At 49.6% G+C, this 19,415-nt stretch overlaps 7 protein-coding genes across 7 annotated transcripts; 5 read left to right on the top strand and 2 right to left on the bottom strand.

Annotated features, from left to right (window-relative positions):
• Window positions 1-244: 244 nt before the first annotated feature.
• Window positions 245-2,326, top strand: N7474_007323 (fungal specific transcription factor domain-containing protein; the record flags this gene model as incomplete). The annotated part of the gene is made up of 1 exon (XM_057198733.1): window positions 245-2,326. The coding sequence occupies one exon, from the start codon at window positions 245-247 to the stop codon at window positions 2,324-2,326; it is 2,082 nt and encodes a 693-aa protein (XP_057052173.1).
• A 963-nt stretch (window positions 2,327-3,289) lies between these two features.
• N7474_007322 (uncharacterized protein) lies at window positions 3,290-4,819 on the top strand (the record flags this gene model as incomplete). Its single annotated transcript, XM_057198732.1, has 2 exons — window positions 3,290-4,064; window positions 4,188-4,819. The coding sequence occupies 2 exons, from the start codon at window positions 3,290-3,292 to the stop codon at window positions 4,817-4,819; spliced, it is 1,407 nt and encodes a 468-aa protein (XP_057052172.1).
• A 1,204-nt stretch (window positions 4,820-6,023) lies between these two features.
• N7474_007321 (FAD binding domain-containing protein) lies at window positions 6,024-6,878 on the top strand (the record flags this gene model as incomplete). The annotated part of the gene is made up of 1 exon (XM_057198731.1): window positions 6,024-6,878. The coding sequence occupies one exon, from the start codon at window positions 6,024-6,026 to the stop codon at window positions 6,876-6,878; it is 855 nt and encodes a 284-aa protein (XP_057052171.1).
• A 492-nt stretch (window positions 6,879-7,370) lies between these two features.
• N7474_007320 (3-hydroxyacyl-CoA dehydrogenase family protein) lies at window positions 7,371-8,414 on the bottom strand (the record flags this gene model as incomplete). Its single annotated transcript, XM_057198730.1, has 2 exons — window positions 7,371-7,668; window positions 7,723-8,414. 2 exons carry the CDS (start codon window positions 8,412-8,414, stop codon window positions 7,371-7,373), a joined length of 990 nt encoding a protein of 329 aa, XP_057052170.1.
• A 676-nt stretch (window positions 8,415-9,090) lies between these two features.
• Window positions 9,091-11,268, top strand: N7474_007319 (MFS sugar transporter; the record flags this gene model as incomplete). The annotated part of the gene is made up of 8 exons (XM_057198729.1): window positions 9,091-9,186; window positions 9,286-9,636; window positions 9,724-10,054; window positions 10,122-10,203; window positions 10,288-10,599; window positions 10,661-10,739; window positions 10,817-11,012; window positions 11,162-11,268. The coding sequence occupies 8 exons, from the start codon at window positions 9,091-9,093 to the stop codon at window positions 11,266-11,268; spliced, it is 1,554 nt and encodes a 517-aa protein (XP_057052169.1).
• A 541-nt stretch (window positions 11,269-11,809) lies between these two features.
• N7474_007318 (uncharacterized protein) lies at window positions 11,810-12,954 on the bottom strand (the record flags this gene model as incomplete). The annotated part of the gene is made up of 2 exons (XM_057198728.1): window positions 11,810-12,328; window positions 12,397-12,954. 2 exons carry the CDS (start codon window positions 12,952-12,954, stop codon window positions 11,810-11,812), a joined length of 1,077 nt encoding a protein of 358 aa, XP_057052168.1.
• A 4,505-nt stretch (window positions 12,955-17,459) lies between these two features.
• vosA lies at window positions 17,460-19,307 on the top strand (the record flags this gene model as incomplete). Its single annotated transcript, XM_057198727.1, has 10 exons — window positions 17,460-17,509; window positions 17,605-17,672; window positions 17,745-17,814; window positions 17,868-18,013; window positions 18,069-18,153; window positions 18,205-18,251; window positions 18,304-18,412; window positions 18,463-18,808; window positions 18,856-18,978; window positions 19,050-19,307. The coding sequence occupies 10 exons, from the start codon at window positions 17,460-17,462 to the stop codon at window positions 19,305-19,307; spliced, it is 1,302 nt and encodes a 433-aa protein (XP_057052167.1).
• Window positions 19,308-19,415: the final 108 nt, after the last annotated feature.

Raw genomic sequence — 19,415 nt, 5'->3', positions numbered from 1 at the left:
CGCATTGCAACGTCTTCCGTCTTTTACTCTTTCGACAGGGACCGATCCCAAATGCAGTCGGAATCTGTGCAGAGCCCATCTGGGCGAGACCCACACAATGGCCGCACAGTCCGTGTTCCGCGTGCTTGCATGCGATGTCGACGTCAGAAACTAAAGGTACGAGAGCTAGCAGCTGCATTTACATGCTACGAGATGAACTAATACAATTACGATACATAAGTGTGACCCGGGCCGACCATGTACAATGTGCGTGCGATCCGGTAATGAATGTCAAGCTCGTGCGCCCATTATTCCTCGACGGGCACACCACAAGCGGAAACAGCAGTTTCCAGCTTTGGTCGATGCTCGCACCATCAGCAAGGGCTCTGCAGTGGAAAACAATCCTACCTTCCATGCGCAGGATGTACCTGCCATTACCAGACAATGCCGCACGGGAAGCTCACAGAACAATGATGCTGTACCAACGGATCCTCAACGTTTCGGAGCTAATAGCTCTGCTGTGGGCTTTGCATCGAGGCTTTTCGGAGATCAAAATGGCTCCCCGAGTGATCATTTTACAAGCATCCCAGGGCATATTCCTGATTCGACGATGCACGAGACTAGTTGGACTCTGCGTAGCTTACAGCGGCTTCCCCCATTGGCCGTCCTGACTGTCCTTTTCGATGCGTATTTTGATCAAGTGCATTGGTTTATTTTTATCTTTTACGAACCTTCATTTCGCCAAGAATCTTTGGAAATACTGTCCAGAGCCACGTGGAACAAAACACATGTGGGAAAGATCCAAGTGGCATTGATGGTCGCAGCAGTTGGTCTATACAGTGTTAAAGATGACGCCAACTGGCCCGGACATCAGATCTTGAGCGCTGCTTCCATCGACCCTGAAGATCTTCTCAACAATTTGATCAACGAGGCTCGGAGCAGCTTTGTAGATCTGCTTGATGAATGCAGTATTGAAACCGTGCAAGTATGCATACTTCTCGGGACGTACTACATCTACAACGGATCACCCACCCTGGCTTGGAGCATTATAGGACAGGCAGTGAGAACTGCATATGCCCTGACATTATACTGCGATGATTCAAATGAGGACGACAACGTCGTTACACAAATTCGACATCGCATTTGGGCTCACGTACTCGTTGCCGACACATTTGCTGCCATGGTATACGGTCGGCCCCTTTCCCTGGATCCGGCATTTTCTCAATTACTGCCGTTACGCGACCTAGATGATACTAAAATTCCTGGCTCTTTTGGAGATCATCCAAGTTTTATTGGCCAGCGGACGCCGTTGACACAACTGTCATTTGCCAGGCTCAAACACCGCCTTTATGATTTGATACGCCTTGCTCTGAATAAGTTCCGCTTGCTTTTCTCACAGACTACAGTACCTTTGGAAAGTGCATCCTCGTTGATCTGCTTTGTTAAAGAAGCTAACCAGTCACTGGAAACTTGGCGTGCGGACCTGCCTCCTCTCTTTGACTGGGAGCTTTGGCCGGCAAACGGTCCGGCCGCGATGCTGCCCAGCGAAATGACATTGTCTGAATCAGAACGAAAACATCGACGGCATCTTATCCTGCAGGCAGTAACCCTTCAAATATCCTACGATTGCGCGGTGATTTTCATCAACCGGCCAATCCTTGAGTATCGGTCTCATCTCGAATCTCATCCGGAATTGGCGTCGTCTTCATCGCAGGCTGTTGCGCGATCCTTTCACGCAGCTGCAGATGCAGCAATTCGTATTTCAAAGACCCCGATGGCGGCCACTGCCAAAGGATTTAATGCTTGTTTCCTTCTCATGAATTATTTTACCGCGGGTGTGATCCTTTGCGTCATTCCTACAGTTATCCCTTATTCCGCTCTCTCAAATGAAGCGAAAAATGCGCTGCTACGAATTATACATTCCAGCCGGGTGCTCAAGAGGTCCAATCGGATTGCGAAACACACAGAGGAGCTCCTTTCAACTTTGATGCGCCTCAGCCTGCAACAGGAGATGGAAAGTGCACTTCGCCAAGACAATGGCGTGGTTCCGAGAGAATCGTTCGCGGAAATCTCGATGCCTTCCCATGGGACGCAATCTTGTCCACCTCCACATCCGGGACACTACCCTGAGCTCTTCTCATCCATCTCCCAAAGGCCTGATATGAGCAGCATTCTGGAAGATGGGCCAGCAGCTGAGCAAAGTAGCTTCGAAGCTACGGAATTCGAAAACCCATTACCGGGCTACAATGAAGAGAATGAATCCTTCGACAACCATCTGGATGATATCCTTGGCACTTTTGGTCAAGGTGAGCTACCCTCACACGTCACAATAACTGTCAGCGGCTAACCTTGTATCGTCTATCAAGCCTTTTTTAATCTGAACCCGGGGGATCCACTTGCTGCTTGGACTTGGGGAAGCAGAGGTCATGCGGGCCACAATGGGGATTGAAACTAAGACTTCTGGGCTTCGAGACATGTTTGTTTTCAAACTCCAGTTTTTGAGGGATGAATGAATACCACAACCCGTAGCGGGGCCTAGTACGGCACCCAAAGGGATTAAGTCAGGTCGGGGGAGTCAGCCCCTGACTGTCTATAATGTCCAGGATCGGCTTTTTGCATCTTGCGACAGTTTTCAGGGGCCAGTGGTGACCCGCCAGAACAGAGGAGGTACTTATTGTATATACCCTTTTTACTCCTGTTATCGCCGTGTATGTTTCGTAGTCTCTGCTGCAGTCTTTGCAGTGAGATTTTACATTTTACAGTAGTGTCATATCCAAAAATTCCAAACCATGACAGGCTCATAAAACAGAATTATCTTACGATGCCCTGGGCATACAGTACGTACCGAGAGTGGTGTCACGACCTGCACTCTTCCATTCTTTCTGGAACCCTGATTTCCAAGATCCACTACGTAGTGCATCTAGAAGGTTTTCCCGAACATCCCTATAGTGGCGATTGTGTTTAGAACGCTGACTCGGACTGTGGCGGGTTGTATTCACTAGTTTTGTTAATATTCCAGCGCATTCACGCCACACCTCAGGCCTCCTGATGGTGGGTCCCCAGGGTATTGGGTGGAAAACTTGTTCCTTGCTTGGGCGACGCGGCGCGCAGGGTGGGAGTCCGCACGGGCGGCTAATGGGCGGGCGAGAAAGAGCCTCACTCAGGTTAGGAATAGAGAATACGAATGGCTGAAAGGGGGCCAATAGGAGCGCGGAGGAAGTAAGCTGACTGGCTTTCTTAAGAGCCCCATGGCAGCCTGTCGACAAGCGATTTCATCTATGCTCAATATACTCTCTGCAGAGTAGACCTAATGGCCCCTGATACACAGAACAAGGTTTGCCTAGATGTGGCAGTCGACCACCGGATCAGACGGCTTTTCAAGCCTGTCCCCAATGAACTGACAAAGCGTTCCAATCATGTCTCCTGTATCGAGGCACGAGGGTGGTCACTGAAACGGCCGCACAGCGAGACTCAAGTTACTACGCAGCTGGCAGGCCCAGCGGTCAAGGGCGGCATAGCCGTCGCCCTGCAGCAGCCGCGGCACAATCACCCATTCGAGAAGGGTCTCAATGCCGTCATCCAGGATTGTGAAACTCTCCGTGCTATTGATGACATATTTGCTGTTGTCTCTTGTGATTCCCTCAATATTCGGACGAACATCGCGGTCGTCGACTTGCTGCCTTATGTGTCTGAAGACATACCAGAGATTGACGATGTGACATTGAAGGAGTCATTCCGTGCGTCAACGCAAATTATTTGTGATAAGGAACCCGATGTCTTACTCTGCGCGGGCAAGATATGGCTGCAGAAGGTGGGCAAATTCGATGACCGGAAAGGGGATGCTTGGAAGTTTGAGAGCATCGGTGTTGGGGGGAAGTTTGGTAACACTCCCAAATTGCCCGTCGCAGCGAAGATCCGTCACGGCGAGAGGGGGTTTGTAACTATCCGTAGGGTGAATGGCTTCCACCCGAGCCATGCGATGAACCATCACCCGCACGTCAGTCTTTTGAGGCAGCTTCAGATTTTGATAGGCGCTGAAGCTTGTGGGATGTTGAGAGGAGACTGGGAAGAGGAGGAGTGGATGGGTGAATTGAGGCGCCTTTGCCAGGATATTTCCAAAGCACTCTCAGGCAAGAGAACACTCTCTCTACTCCAAGATATCTCCTATCTTTGTCGCAAACACTCATATTAACTTTATTCTCAATAAGTGTCACCGTCCCAATCTCCTCGAACACAGAGCCCAGGTCAAAGCTCAACCAGGCGCAATGATCCCAAGTATTTGCCATACTACCAAGAGCTCTACTCTGATACACTGCTTGACCTACAAAAACGTGTCAACCTTATCGTTTCGGATCCAATACTAGTCAAGACATCGTCCACAGCGCTCTACAAAGCCCTCCTCACCAGCGGTCTGAGCGAGTCCTGTAACGATGCGACCCTTATCTTGCGCCAAATGTTTCGTCTCCAGCGCAAAGGCTGGCACGAACGTGTAGCCTGGAAGAACAAGGCCGCCCTAAATGAAGCCGCAAGTGGTACGATTCGATTCACCGAGAATCTGCGAAAAGCCTCTAAGCCTGGCAAAGTCTCGCAGTTTGCGGAGATCATCCGGCAAGGAGCAGGCATTCTCCACGAGAGTGTTATGATTGGGAGAGGCGGGCGATCCGAGTATGAGCTGGACTTGAAAGGAGCTGGCGATTCATTTCTTACCATCGCTACTAATATCGAGACACTGCTAATGGATCTTCTACTGGAAGAAGAGAAAGCGCTCTGTGCTTTGGGGCAAGAAGAGATATTGTCGAGTGAGATGCGGAGGATGACCCTGGCATCGGCGGTCAAGTGAGCTGCGCACCTTTGTCTCGCGTAAGCCTTGCCTGATTCTAAGTTCACCTAGGCTATAGGGAGTGTGTGGCACATGGGAGTCACTTGCTGGGTCCTCAAGGCACACCCACCTTGGAGTTTGCTTTGTTTTCATATGGATGCTCATACATGCTGCGAGACTTAAGTCAAATGTAATACTGTATGCATGACTTCGCCAGAATATTGTTATTCAGGGGGCTATTCTTGATATGATCAAGCCGACGTTGGCATTAAGGTTCGAGAAACAATCGAAGAGTGTATAAGTGGTGACACCAGTTTCGGGACGCCCTGTATGCTTTCTCTCTACCGCGCCGCGCGCGTCCCCCCCCTTCCCCCCCCCCCACAAACGTCTTCTCTCTTTCTTTTCTTTTCTTTTTCCCCCTTCTTTTTTTCTTTGGAAAATATTGATCGGTTGGGGAGGGATAGGAAGATGCTGCATCTAATATGCTTTCAGGTCGAGTTTTCTATACACCTTCAGATCTATATTACCTGAGATTCCAAGGACCAAGTGGTTAGTCTACGAAACTTGACCTATAATTTCATCGTAAACAGTCCAGCGGAAGGTAAGCAATCAGAGAAAATGTTATGGAAGACAGCCACTGATAACCACTTATTACAAGTTGAAGATACATACCGGTATGGTTTGTGTTATGGGACCTGGACGATAAGACGGCTGGCTGGTCGGCGCATGGCTGACCCCACTAAATGTCTACTTCATAGGGGCGCCTACTTATGCTGGTTGGTTGATTGACACTGCACGTCTACCGGAAACAATGCCTCAGAGCTAAGCTCAATGCAGTTTTCTTCGCGCTTCCAGTGAACCCCATGATAAATAATCAGAAGGTTTCGGATCCACGTATGGAGGGAGAGGGCATATTAAACACCGGTTTATCTGCGCAGTCGGGTTTAGTCAAGGAAGGTGTTCCGAACATCCGGTGGAGACACCAAATTAAGCCATGTCGGTAATATCTTCATCCAGTCTCTCCGATTCCGTCTCGGTAACAGCTGCTCCGACCGGGACTCCAACCGAAGAAATTACAGCTCCGTCCTGGAATAAGATGTGTCCTAAACATGGATGGCAAAGACACATAAGACTTAACGACTGTCCTTTCTGATGTCGTATTTTTCCGGGGTCTAGAATACATTCCTCCTGTTGCCTCTCAATTCTTGAAGTACCGTGCCAACCAATGGCTCCGTCGCAAGCTTTCCACCGCATGCCTCTCGGATTTGGCCCGTGTCCAGGTCCCAGGCAAACGGTCCAGGGAGAGAAAGTCAGTGGATGGAACAACGCTAAATCCACGACCTACACTGTTGTATTTCTTGCGCCCACGAACCAATTGCAGGATCTCCTACCCTCGGCTTGCTTCCAAATTGAGCCGAGCAAAGACAGCCCGGGTTTGGCAACCGCTTCTATTTCGTTCACTCGGTTAGAAAATCTACCATGGCTTGCTGGACGAGGTTACAGTCTTTGCGGTCTCTATATACACAACGTTGTGTGCCATGGGCGCGACGAAGTCGTGAGTGGGAAGTACCTGAGCGTTATGTTCGAAAATCGCCCGGATCCGATCATCAGCGGCAGAGAAGAGTTGGGATATGCCAAGCTATTTTCATCTTTGGACGAAAAAGAGAATGATCAAAACTTCTCTTTGCTGATGGGCTGGGAAGGAACCGTCTTTGGCGAGGTTGCCATTAACAGCCTTTCGCAAGACGTCCCTTCAGATCCGACGTTGCTTTCTCACCTCAAAACTGAAAATATATTGCACTACAAGTACATCCCGCGCACCGGCAACCCGGGAGAGGCCGACGTTGAATATCCAACCGTGACTCCTGGCGCTCCGGCCGGATCAAGTCAGATAGAAACACAGCTCTTCTCTCTCAGCGCGACACTGAAATTCAGCTCTCACGGCTTTCAATTGCTGCCTACTTTGCATCACATCACGGAGAAACTGGCGAACATTGAACCAATCGAAATCCTGGGGGCTGGCAAAGTCACTGCTAAGGGAGCAGACGATATTAGCGGCCAGCGCCCCATCATCACTTAACACGGGACTGTGCTCAATACGAGATAGAAGCCAATCAGTTTGTAAATTAAGCCAATATTGAGAGATATTTGTTCAGTCAATCTCAGGGAGTTACTCAGGCTCGTCTCAACCATCAGTCGGGCCAATACTGCGTAATCTAACTCACTCCTGCGCTATCAACTGGAGCTTTCTGTCTCCGGCGGTTGCTGTACAGGAGGTGACCTGCAAACTCTTCAACTCTTCAGTTGGATGGAAATTTGGGGCAGGAACAGGATTTATCCGATTGAAGGTCGTCTGAGAATATTCTTCTTATAAAAAACCTGATGGTTCGAAAGAACTGCGGAAAGCGTACCCACACTCTCACTCCATGCTCATTCATCCCCCTATTTTATGGGGAATCTCCAAGCCAAATACTGCATTTGCCCATTCGAGACGAATGTAGGCCCGAATGTATAGTGTCGCATATGCTTATTCTATTCTGCTAAATCTCATCAAGTAAGGGGAATAATCTTCTTAAGGCTGATACAGTCCGCCTTTCACACTTTTCCGGCCCAGCTTCCCTTTCGCAATGTATTCCTTTCGTAGCCAATCTACCGTTAGAGCACTGTTAAGACCTCGCTCCTTCACATAATTGTCCTCAATGAAGGCGACTGTGTCCAATCCGACTTCATCCATCAATTGGCAGGGTAGCGGGCCATTTTTGAAAAAATGCTCCCAAAGGCCATCGATCTCATTCGGATCACTCACGCCTTCGGAGAGCATATGCATGATTTCACGTTTGATTGCAGCCCAAAGACGGTTGAATATGAATCTAGAGACCAGGGTTAGTATCAATAAATTATGGCACATAAAACAAAACACTTACCCTGTTGATTCACACTGAGCTATCACTGTCAACATACCACACCTGCCCAATATGCTTTTGATATATTTCAACACCTGAGCATCCGTCTCGCCATTTGTCATCAATTCAACTATGTTGATCTTAGGAGGCATAGTAAAGTGAATGTTGAGCATGCGCTTTCGACGAGCAGGCGAAACGTAGGTAGTCATCAAGCTCGACCTGAATGACGAGCTATTAGACCCGAGGATGCAATCCGGAGGTGTCATTGCATCCAAGTCGGCAAAAATCTGTTCCTTGAGTTCCAATTTCTCAGGAACCGCCTCAATAACTAGCCAGGCGTTTGAGACAGCCGACGCAATATCTGTGAAAACATTGCAGGAGCCGAATGATGGGTGATTAGGAATACCACTGGTGAACTCGGTGTAATCGGGTTCCTCTCCATTTCCCTCCTCTGTTGGATTTCCGGGTTTCTCAACTTGTCCCCAAATAATGTCGATACTGTCCGGATGGCCATTACAGTTCGCCTTTCGCATGGCCGCAAAGTCCAATTTGTTCGCATCAATAAATTTCAGGGCGCTCTCCAACGTTTCCGAGGACAAGTCCTGGATGTGCACTCTGTAGCCGGCTGCTACAAAAACGCATCCTATTCGTCGTCCTAGAATGCCTGCTCCAATAATGGCGACACAACGCTCCATGGGAGGCCTGGATGGCATTGCAATTTGTATCACCACAAAGAAGGTATGATATCGAAAGCCACGTGGAGCTCGGCCTGCTCAAACAACAGAAGTGAAAGGGTCCAATGAAGTAGGGAAGAAATTGCACGGTAATCAATGAATAATGACATGTCCTTCATTTTATATATAATTAATGGTAACATACCATCGTCGCCAAAGAGCATCCACGTCTTAGCGATAAAATAATTTCAAAACGACATTTGATTGGTACAGTGGATCCAAAGGTGGACGGATGGCATGAAGCTTCCGGTAGAGTCGCACTTAATGAGCAATAACAGGCTCATGCAGCCTGGAACTAGATCATCGGCGGAGTCGGCGTTTACTTTCTACGAACTTCCGGTGGAACAAAGTGGGTCACGGCTGATACCCACACACGGACACACGCCATGGCATCCACCGGAAGCCGACTAAATGACCGGAGAGCTAGAGCCAGAAAACTTCCTTCTCATGGCGATGAAGTTCCCCGCATCTGAAATACCCCGGCTGTTCAGGTGGTTGAGTTTACCCCGGCCGCCCCATGCACATTGGGGAGGAGAGTATTTATGCTGATCACTCCCGTCGGGTATTGTTCCTAAGCTGCGCCAACGACTGCCCCTAGCCATCTTCCCCTTCGGCGAAAGACATCAGGCACATCTAAATTCGAGGATCTTTATCAATGACCCGAAAGTATTTGGGTGGCTCCGGCCATCCTTTAACTGTGTGGATATCGGCCGCAGCTTCGACGGTGTTGGTTTTCTACGGTTACGATCAGGTGTGTGCTCAACTCTACATATTCTTGATCTATTTTCCGCGCTTGGGAGAGGAAAGGATTGGACTGGCTGTTCTAACGTGGGACTTTCTTTTCGTGTAGGGCGTTTTCGGCAATGTTATCATCAATAAAAACTTTCTCGAAACCTTTGGCAACCCCTCATCAGACCTCCTCAGTACGATGGCGTCGCTCTACACAATCGGCGCTTTCGTGGGCTCGCTGAGTACCATGTGGTCAGGGGACATCATTGGCCGGCCTCGGCAGCTTACTCTGGGCAGCATTATCCTTGCAGTCGGCGCGATAATCCAATCGTCTTCCTTTACTGTCCCTCAAATGATCGTGGGAAGAATCATAGCAGGAATAGGAACAGGAATGAATACCGCAACCGCATCTGTGTGGCAGGCGGAAACTAGCAAGGTTTCCAGCCGCGGAAAGCTGATCATAGTGCAAATGGTAGTTTCTTACCCTCTCCCTCCCTTTGTCCAGCTCCCATCATCTCAATATTGAAGCTGACTTTAAGTGGCGGAACGTCGTTCAAAGGCGAACTGTATTACCGGCTTTGTCATTTCCAATTGGCTCACATTAGGATTTTCTTTTGCGAAAGGCAGCGTGGCCTGGAGATTTCCTCTCGCCTTCCAAGTCTTCTTCTCCTTACTGATCTGCTTGATGTGTCCGTTTTTACCAGACTCCCCGCGATTGCTTCTCCGCCAGGGAAAGCAAGCGGAAACACTGGAAGTTCTCGCTGCTTTAGAGGGGAATGGCGCCAATCCAGATTCGCCATCAGTCAAGGCTCAGTTTGAGGACATTAGAAACGTCTTGGATACTGAGCAAATGAACACTTACTCGTGGGCTCAATTGCTGACCGGAAAAGGTACTCATGACCGCAGTTGCTGCATGCAGATATATTTGTCACATTGCTAACGCGGACATTCGTTCAGGGCCGGCCGGTGTTCTTCGACGAATGATGCTCGGCATTGGCATACAGGCCATGAATCAGTTATCTGGCATCAACCTCACTTCGTATGTATTTCTCTCTAGTTTTATGATTCGTCAATTTGTCTTCAAGTATCAGAGATCATGTTGCTGACACCAGAGAATTACCAGTTACTACATGTCATACATCTTCGAAAACGCCTTGAACTTTGATGAGCTCCTCTCCCGTCTTCTCGCAGCAGCAGCCAGCATGGACTATCTTTTCTTTGCATGTGCCGCTTTCTTTACCATCGAACGTTTTGGTCGTCGGAAAGTTATGATATCATCCTCAGCCGCTTGCTGTGTTTGTTGGGTGGTCATTGCGATAGTTCTCGCTCTCTCCGACAAAGGAATTGGAGATACCTACAATCTGAGTATCGTAGCCGTCGCTTTCTTCTTCATCTTCTTCGCATCTTTTGGGATGGGTATTCTTGGTGTTACTTGGTCAGCCGAATCATCCTCTCAAGGTCGAAATGCATCCGCTGAAAACTAATCGTGGGAACAGGGTCTACGCAGCGGAGATAAACGCTCTCGAAATGCGCACCAAGGGCACTTCTCTTGCTGCTGCGATACAGTGGATCGTTGTATGTTTGTTTTTCTTGTCTCTCAAACATATCGTTTTGTTGCTAATTAAATGGGTCGCATTTGCCTCCCGTCATAGAACTATATGGTTGTTCAAATCACGCCTATCGGCATCCAGAATCTAAGCTGGCGTTTTTGGATCATCTGGGCCATTATCTGCTTTTCGTTCATCCCCGTCACCTACCTCTTCTATCCAGAGACGACTGGAAGGTCACTGGAAGACATCGATCGGTATTTTGAGGGTAACCCTGGGATAATTGTGGCTCGAGATAAAGGTATGTCCTTACATTATCTCACCCTGGCCTCGTGTACAACGGCCACATGATAGGTTCATAAGAGGGCCCTGGTTTGCTAACCTTGGAAAATTTTTGCCTTTCTGCAGCCGCTGTGTCCGTCATACGAAAAAACCATTTATCCCAAACAGATATCGAAATCGCTGCAGAATGCTTTGATGGTAGCGACCGTGGCGATGCGGCAGGGAACTGTAAGGAGATTGACATTTCAGGTCACGCCACTCATTACGAGACCTAAAAATTTGTCCTAAGGAATCTCATTTCTCCTAAATTATTGTTGTGCTTCGGGGCACGGGTTTTTACGCATCTTAATCACAAATAACCTGTTCAGGTAACTTAGTCTTTGCGAAGGTCCTGACGAACAGTAACGTTCAAGAACACATTGCTTTGGTTTTCAGACCTGCGGCAATATGAGCGCCCATTAGCTGTGTGGTAAAATCATGTAAGGCCAGTGGGTGATGGAACCCTCCCATCTAAAACACTCTTACATTTCACGCGCTCAAGACCATCGTTGACATCTCCGTTTAAGACTATGGACGGTGGTATCGGCTAATAACAGGATCCCGATCTTATGGTTTCACAGCAGAAAGACCTACTTTCTAGCCCAGATACATATATTGAGTAGCTTGGTAGGAGCTTAACGATGCTAGGGCGAATGTAGAACGATTGATCCGAAATGCCGGATAATCTTTTTGACCAAACTTTTGACCATGTCTCGTTTCTCAACCACACCATTAGGCAAATAGGATATATAATACTTGATGGCATTAGGGCCATTTTTAGTGAACAGGCTCAACTTCTATAATAAGTCCTGGTTTCCAGTTGCCATTCACTTGGCCGAAAAGTGTAATGCTAGAGACTTTCCATGACCCTCCGAAAGCATCCTTGTGTTGGATAAGCATATAAGCAGTCCCTCGAACGTTAGGGGTTCTAAGCAAAGCATCGAATGCAGCGGCATTGGAAGTAGCGTCGAACGTTTTGAATTTGGATTTGTCTCTGTAGTCCCCCCATCCATCGAAATCGTTTGGTTTTCCAAGGGCTTCCCGTAGAATAGCCACCGTGTCAACGTTGGTGATAGAATTTTGTATCACGTATTTCAAGTCGGTGACTGGCTTCTTTTTCTCGACGCATGACTTTTTCCATTGTAGAAACGTGACATCCGACCATTTCTCAAGCTTGACTAAATGCTCAACCGGGTGAGAACTAGTACTGGAGCGGAATGCAGGACTCTCAATGACGTCCGCAATGATGAAACCACTTTGTACATTGAAGAGGTTTGCATAAAGTCCGTTGGTTGCCTAAGAACGTGTCAACGTTTGAAGAGATACTTTGTGGATTCTTTGCTTGCTTGGTTTTGAACACTTACACCGTACGTCACACCTTCTATCGTCACAGTATTCGATTGTACCCACTCAATTTTCTCGGTGTAGACATCGACGGCGGCTAGATTGACCTCCAAATATTGAAAGACTGGCTCGAGATTCTTGGTAATATCTAGGGCCTCTGGGTCACCGAAGTCATTGAATCCGCCAAAGCCACAATCATCAACCTCTGAAGAAGATTTCTTTTCAACCCAACCCCATTTAGCCAAATCCCCATACTGAGTAAATTCACTAGTGCTCTGTATCTTTGTCCCGGTTTTGAAGCACCCAGCTGTGTCTTGCGGTGCGGCAGTCATTGCACAGTACAATTGTTTGCCCTGGGCTTCAGCATCTTTCCATGTCAATCGTTGGCCATTGTATTGGTCGCGAGTTTCGAGAATAAGGTGCTCATCTCCAAGTTGAAGTTGACCCGGATCGAGCCTTTGATGCTTCGCAAAATAACCAGATGATACAAACAACGAAAGCACAATTGACACTAGGACAATAGTCTTCGTCCACCGACGTGAGATAAGGCGACCGATCCGGACCATTCTGGCGGCCATTTTGGTGGTTGGGGCACAAAAGGAAAAAGCCACCCCTAGAGATAAACGAGGGTCCGGCAAGTGAAAAACGAATTCTAAGTATCAGTTTGAAAAGTTTTAAGAAGGGCTGGGATAATAGCGAGTTTGAACAGGTCGAGCGTCACAAAGAGTCGGCTAGTCCATGGGAATTCACTCCACTAAGACTACTTGCCTCGACTAATAATAAGGGGCCTCAGGGGCTATAAAAATGATACATACTAAAATCCTTCAGGGCGTAGTGATCATCCGGCATGCTCACAAGCTGCCTGAGTAACTACTCTGTACTCCGTAACTAGTGGAACTAAACACACCGATTTCACCTTTCTGACTGAATCATTCGGGGTACTGCATCCACCTACATACGCAGCTCCGTGCCCGAAGCTTAGCTTCTTCTTACTACAAGAGGCTCTGAGTTTTCAATGCTCCTAATAGATTCCTCTATCTACTATTTACCTGTGAAACAGAACGCTTACATGTGTAATCCCTGTCCGATAGAAATGCAATGAAAACAAGAGCCAATATGTAAATCGACGTTTGGCGCTTGTGTACGGTACGGCATCAGATCGGGGGCCAGGTTTCAGAAAGCCACGTTGAAAGTGGACCGACCACACGTGACGGGATGGATTTTTGACACACGATCAGCACGTATATATCCGCCAACTCGTTGCTTGTGGATTCTGAGCCACGCCAGACGTGGTCTTTCATTGTACCCACCCTTTCGTGGCCCTCATATTTTCATCATAGAGGGCTATAATCAACGGCCTCCGGAGGCCAACGTGAGTTCCATCTCTCTGTGAGCTTTAAAAGGCCAATCCTATAAGTAAACGAGGTAGGCGAGCCACCTATAGCGATCAAGCGTATTATGATACATAGCTTTGTACTTCTGCTGTTATTTTAATTTTAAAGCAAATAACTAACGACTATCTTGAGAGATAATTATAATCTAACGAGCTTCTAAACGATTATCCGCCATAAACCTAATACACGCGAGGAAGCAGTCGCGGCCAATTCCTACCACGGTGCAAGGTTGAGAGTGGACGTTAGAGTAGGTATAAGCGTTAGTTGGGCTGGGGAGCCCTCACACGCGACAGGACCTGGGGCGACACTAAGGGCAATGCTACGTATTGTATACGAACGTAAAAAAGGGGCCGTTTCATCAGCTCGTCTGGGCCGTCTAGGATTTCCTGAAGTTCACCCTATAACTGATCCTTCAGGTCTCTGACAGGTTTCAGATTCCTACGCACAGTTGGTCTCGCATAATGTCTCCATACAGCTCCATTGACTGTTTCTCGGCTCGTGAGACGACCCCCAGGGTCCTGGTGTTCTTCTTCAACTCGTTGATTGAGTACTTGGTTCAGGTTCTGAGAGGTAAAATAAGAGCTCCAAATCCCAAAATTAATTATAGCAGTAGCCCAATAATAATCGAGCTGCAAACGCTACGGACTGTGCATCCTTTCGAATAACTGATTGCGATGGGGTTGGTGCCTGAGGTGTCATCGGCCGCAGTCCTGATAAAGACAGCCTTTCCGCTTTGGGAGATCACTTAGTCAATACACATCCACTTCCTTCCTTTCCTCTCACCAGTCTGGCCTTCCCTAAGCTCCTCGTGCCGATCAGATTGGCCCTATCTAGATTATATTACACCTTTATACATATGCCTAGAAACCAATGACAACTGCGAAAAGTACCGCTCAGAACTGAAATATGTTGGGTCCTTGCCGGGCACCTTTTGGCCTAGCTGTACCGGATATATTCTGCACACACCTTAGTCGACATCATACAGATGCAAATAGTAAGGATCGACTGCTGTTGGAAGACGAATTATGTACTTAGTGGTCTGTGTCTAGAATCACGTGGGGCCTCTTAACTAACCTTCTGCCGAAGTACCGGATTGATCATAGTCAGTGAGCAGCGGCGTCAAGCTTTACATATCTCGCCAAAAAGTACGGTTGCCCAGATGGGGCGACCTGCAGGAGTCGATGAACCCTGAGTTCGGTGGGATGTGATCTGTTCGATTGCGAGAGGGTGGTGGTGGTCTGTGTGCGTCGGAGAATTCACGATGAGAATAATGAACGTGTATGCAGCTGGGAATACTCAGAACCAAGTACATAGTACTTTTATTAACAATAATAGTCAGGTAACCTATCTTAATTATCTTGAAGATACAAATAATTCTTAACCTAGGAGAAAAAAAAAGCCCACACCCAAAACACCCCGATCGGCGGGATCGGCGACGCCAGGGCCAGCGGGAAGAAGCTGTCAGCGCGACGGACAACCATGGAATGGGCATGTTAAGCATAAACATAGCGTCGCCTGGTTCCAAGCGGAACCGCGGTTGGCCTGCTGTCTTGATTTACAACAGCATAGTATACCTGCCGGAGGCACAATAATAAATATTATAAGGCTCTGTGCCAGAGTCCCAACACTGAATGTAACAAGCCCCTGACGTGGCTAGACGAGTAAATTGGAACTAGGAAAATGAACAGTTCATCATGCGTCTGTCTAGTCTGTCTGGTCCTCTTTTTTCCCCTGTTGCCCCCACCAACCACCACGAACTAACTAACCCACGTAGTCTTTTCAGAGGGGGAAACGAGTCAAGTGGGATTTTCTTTTTTTCTTTTTTTTTTTTTTCCCTTCCTTTTCTTTTTCCTTCCCTCTCTACACTACGTTTACTCTTCTCAGGTCTCTACATCCCCCAACCTTCTTGTCTTCATCCTTTCGATCCTGCTTGGGATCATCTGTTGATTTGATTTTCCTTTTCCCCTTACGCTACTCCTACTCCGCCTGTCCGAACCTTTCCCCGAGCAGCCCTAACCAACACTCCCTCCAATAGCCCCGGAGTCGAATCCCGGGCGGATGAGCTCGATCTACAGCCCTGGGCCGGCACGCGGGATGTCCGTGGGCGGCCGCAGCATGGACCATGGTCCTTATTGACGGTCTCCCCTCAGGCGGCAGTCACCCCGTTGGTCCACATTAGTATAAGCCTCGAGCATCGCATTCCCGACCATGTCGCCGCACTGTACCGCCAGATCTGGGGGCATCATTATCAGCCAGCCCTGTCGATTAACAACCACCCTTGCATGATGATCGTCGCCCGGTCCGATGGATGGATTGGATAGGATCACTTCCCCGTCACATGTCGTGGGCTGTCCCTCTGAACCGCAACGAGGTCAAAAGTACCATACATGGCACTCACCTCAGCACGGACTGGGGCGTAGAACCGGTCCTTTCCCCGACGAACCGATCTGCAAACGCCCGCCCCATCAGGCTGTTAAAGTGCAGCGAACGCAGCTAATAATGTGACCCATCGACTTGGATCAACCCTGTCACTGCAGCTCTCTCTGCATTTGGGTCACCCCACACGTCGCTTCTTTATTTTCTCTTCTGGTCTTCTCCCCTCTTCACTTCCACTTCATCTCATCATTCACCACCATCAATATGAATCGGCATCCCTGTCCTCGCCGCTCAGTGTCGCGATAGCGACAACGAGCTCGATCCGCGCGCACGGTCTTGGTTTGCTGCCTGCCCCATCCTCGGTCGATTCTCCAGGGTGCTTGTGGCGCCACGGGGGTGAAGGGAAAGGAAAGCCGGTGCGTGATCGCATTCGAGTAAACTCGTTTGCTGCGGTCGCTAGTGGCTTCGCGACTTGCGTTTTCGTGTACGCGCGGGAGTCCGTGTGTGTTTTGGGGATCGTGAAGACCGGCCAGAAATCGTGAGTGAGGGTTCCTTTCGTGTCTGTTTGTTTGCGCAAGGAGAGTTTCAAGTTCCAAGGTTGGGGTGTGGGGGGGACACCGTCACTCAGCGCTGGACTCGGGATGACATAAGTGGGAGAGCGCGGAGGGACATGATGGCGGGAACATCCTGGGAATGTGGAAGAGCGAGAGACCAGAGCGTGCAGCAGACTAATGCCGACTCTCTAGTGCGGCTCACGATCGGATCTCCATGCTTATCTCTCCACTGGGATGCTTAGACGCGCCTCGCGGTTAGCTAAGGTTGAATGTGCGCATCATCCACCCACCCTCCAGTATTATTCAACGGTCGGGCGCTCCACCGTTAGTTGGTTCCGTGGGCGGGAGAATTCTGCCCACAACCATCATCTCATCTCATCATCTACAAACACGACCTTCTTCCGCTCTCGGCTGGCTCTTTCCGCTTGCGTTCTGACGACACCACCAGTCCTTCTCTTCCTCTTCCCGTTTTCATCTCTTTCCTGCCCATGGTACCATCATCTAGTCGGCCCACTCAACTACTGCCTGGTTTCCCCCCCCCCCCCACCTACCACTATCGCAAGACGACATTGTGACTCGCTCTGTCTCGCTCCTGGGTCCTGACCCCGTCTGTCCTTTTCTTCTGACTGCCGGACCCATTCCTGTCTCTTCCACATTTCCCTGTCAAACCCTCTGCTGTTCCTCGGATCCATTCGTGTGCCTGGTGGTTCACTCACCCCCGATTATCCTCTATCGTCTCTGATCCCCGACTTCGTCTTGATGAGTGCATCGACATTCTCCGACGCCTCTCTCTCTCGTGAAGCCCAGAGGTTCGTGTGCTCCGCCTTGCAGATCGGCGCATGACAGAGTCGCAACTCTTACTCAGTGGTCCAGGGATTCGACTGACAATGTTAACCAACTCCAGTTCTGACTTTGAGTTGACCATCCGCCAGCAGCCCGACCGGGCGCGCGTGGCTGGGGGCAAGGAGAAAGGTACGTTCGGTCGTCTGTGCCCCTCCGACGGAGGTGGGGTTGGCCTTGTAGGAGACTAACCAGACCCCCAAGAGCGCAAGCCCATCGATCCTCCCCCGATCGTCCAGCTTCGGGTGCGAGAGGAGGGTACCTACTTGGCGCAGTGAGTACTGAATGGTGCCTCATGACTAGAGGTTCAAGCTGATCGCGTGCCAGGCACTACCTGCAAAGTCCGTACTATTTCATGTGCTGCAGCCTATACGATGCCACAGAAGATACCCCGGTGCCCGTGGCCCCATCAACGGCGCTCGCTGGAACTCTTGTGTCGTCTCTTCATAGGCTGAAGGATGTGGACAACAGTGGTCAGTCGGGTCCTGGCTTGCCTTTTGTCGTCCCTGTTCACTGACTTGTTCGTAGATGGCGGGTTCTTTGTCTTTGGGGATCTGTCGGTCAAGATCGAGGGAAATTTCCGTCTGAAATTCACTTTGTTCGAGATGCGCAAGTGAGTTGCTCCGGTCGGGTTAGTGAGCCAGAGACTAACACACATGGCCAGACAAGAGGTGACTTACTTGAAGACCATCATCTCCGATCGATTTACCGGTAAGCGTCCTGTTTGGTTTTGGAACAGCTGGGAAGCTAAACAAGCGGCCAGTGTCTCCTCCCAAGAGCTTCCCCGGCATGAAGGAGTCAACTTTCCTCTCTCGGTCCTTTGCGGACCAGGGAGTCAAACTACGGATTCGCAAGGAGCCCAGGACTATGATGTACGTGTGCAGGGCTACTGTGAGGTCTGTGTTCCATACTGACTCGCCAGGAAACGCTCTCATCCCCAACCAAACGAGTACCCACCTCAGGCGCTGCCTTCACGCTCGCCAGATCGCACATCGGTGCAGATGCCTCCGACTGGCTTTCCAGGAGGGTATCCGCAGACGACGCCGCGCGACTACTATTATGGTGCGCCGGCACCGCCCCCCAAACGCCATCGGACCTCCATCGATTATGGGCGTGGTATTGAAACAGATAGTCGGATGGCTCGTCCGCTGGACACGTACGGCCGTCCAATGGAGGCGTATGGTCAGCCTACCATGTACGGACAGCCGGGAGCATACCCAGCGCCGATGCAGCCATACCAGACCGGACAGGTGGTGGCCGATTACGGGGTTCGTGGTTTTACTATCTGGTTTGACCAACTACTGACGCTTGCTAGATGCCCTATGGACTGCAACCATCAGCCCCCCTGACGCAGATGTCTGATCCCTCCGCGCAAAGTCGGACCTCTCAGCAAGCCACCGTGGGGCAGCTGATGGGCATGAACCAGCCCGGTACTCCTGTACGGCACCCCTCTGCAAACCAGTGAGTTTTGGGAGAAAGACCCAGCTAAGGCTTTACAATCCCAAACAGACCCCAGATTCGACAGGAGCGATGATGGCTCAGGGATACCGGCCCGGCCCGGGATACGCTACTAGCTCCACCATTCTTCCTCCGCTGCAGCAGCAAACCCGCACCTATCCCCAGGGGACCAACGGCAATACCTCGCGAGGGTACTATGATCCGCCCTCCCAAGCAGCCACGCCGATTCTTCCCTCCCAACCAATGACCCACGAAGGCGCCCCGGACACCTTTGACCACCCGGGGTCTGCCAACGGGACTCCTCAATAAGATGACAGAGGATGTTTTTTTTATGCCATCGCTCGTTTGCGGAGGCCGACCTCGATGGTCCTGGCCTTTTTTTTTCTTTCTTTCTTATAGAGGGTATTCTTGTTATTG

The sequence above is a fragment of the Penicillium riverlandense genome, assembly GCF_028828495.1.
Source record: "Penicillium riverlandense strain IBT 135883 chromosome Unknown utg000006l_segment0_segment0, whole genome shotgun sequence".
In the NCBI taxonomy this organism is placed as follows: Eukaryota; Fungi; Ascomycota; class Eurotiomycetes; order Eurotiales; family Aspergillaceae; genus Penicillium; species Penicillium riverlandense.
Note: the sequence above shows the minus strand (reverse complement) of the source record. Positions and strands in the feature narration are given on the sequence as shown.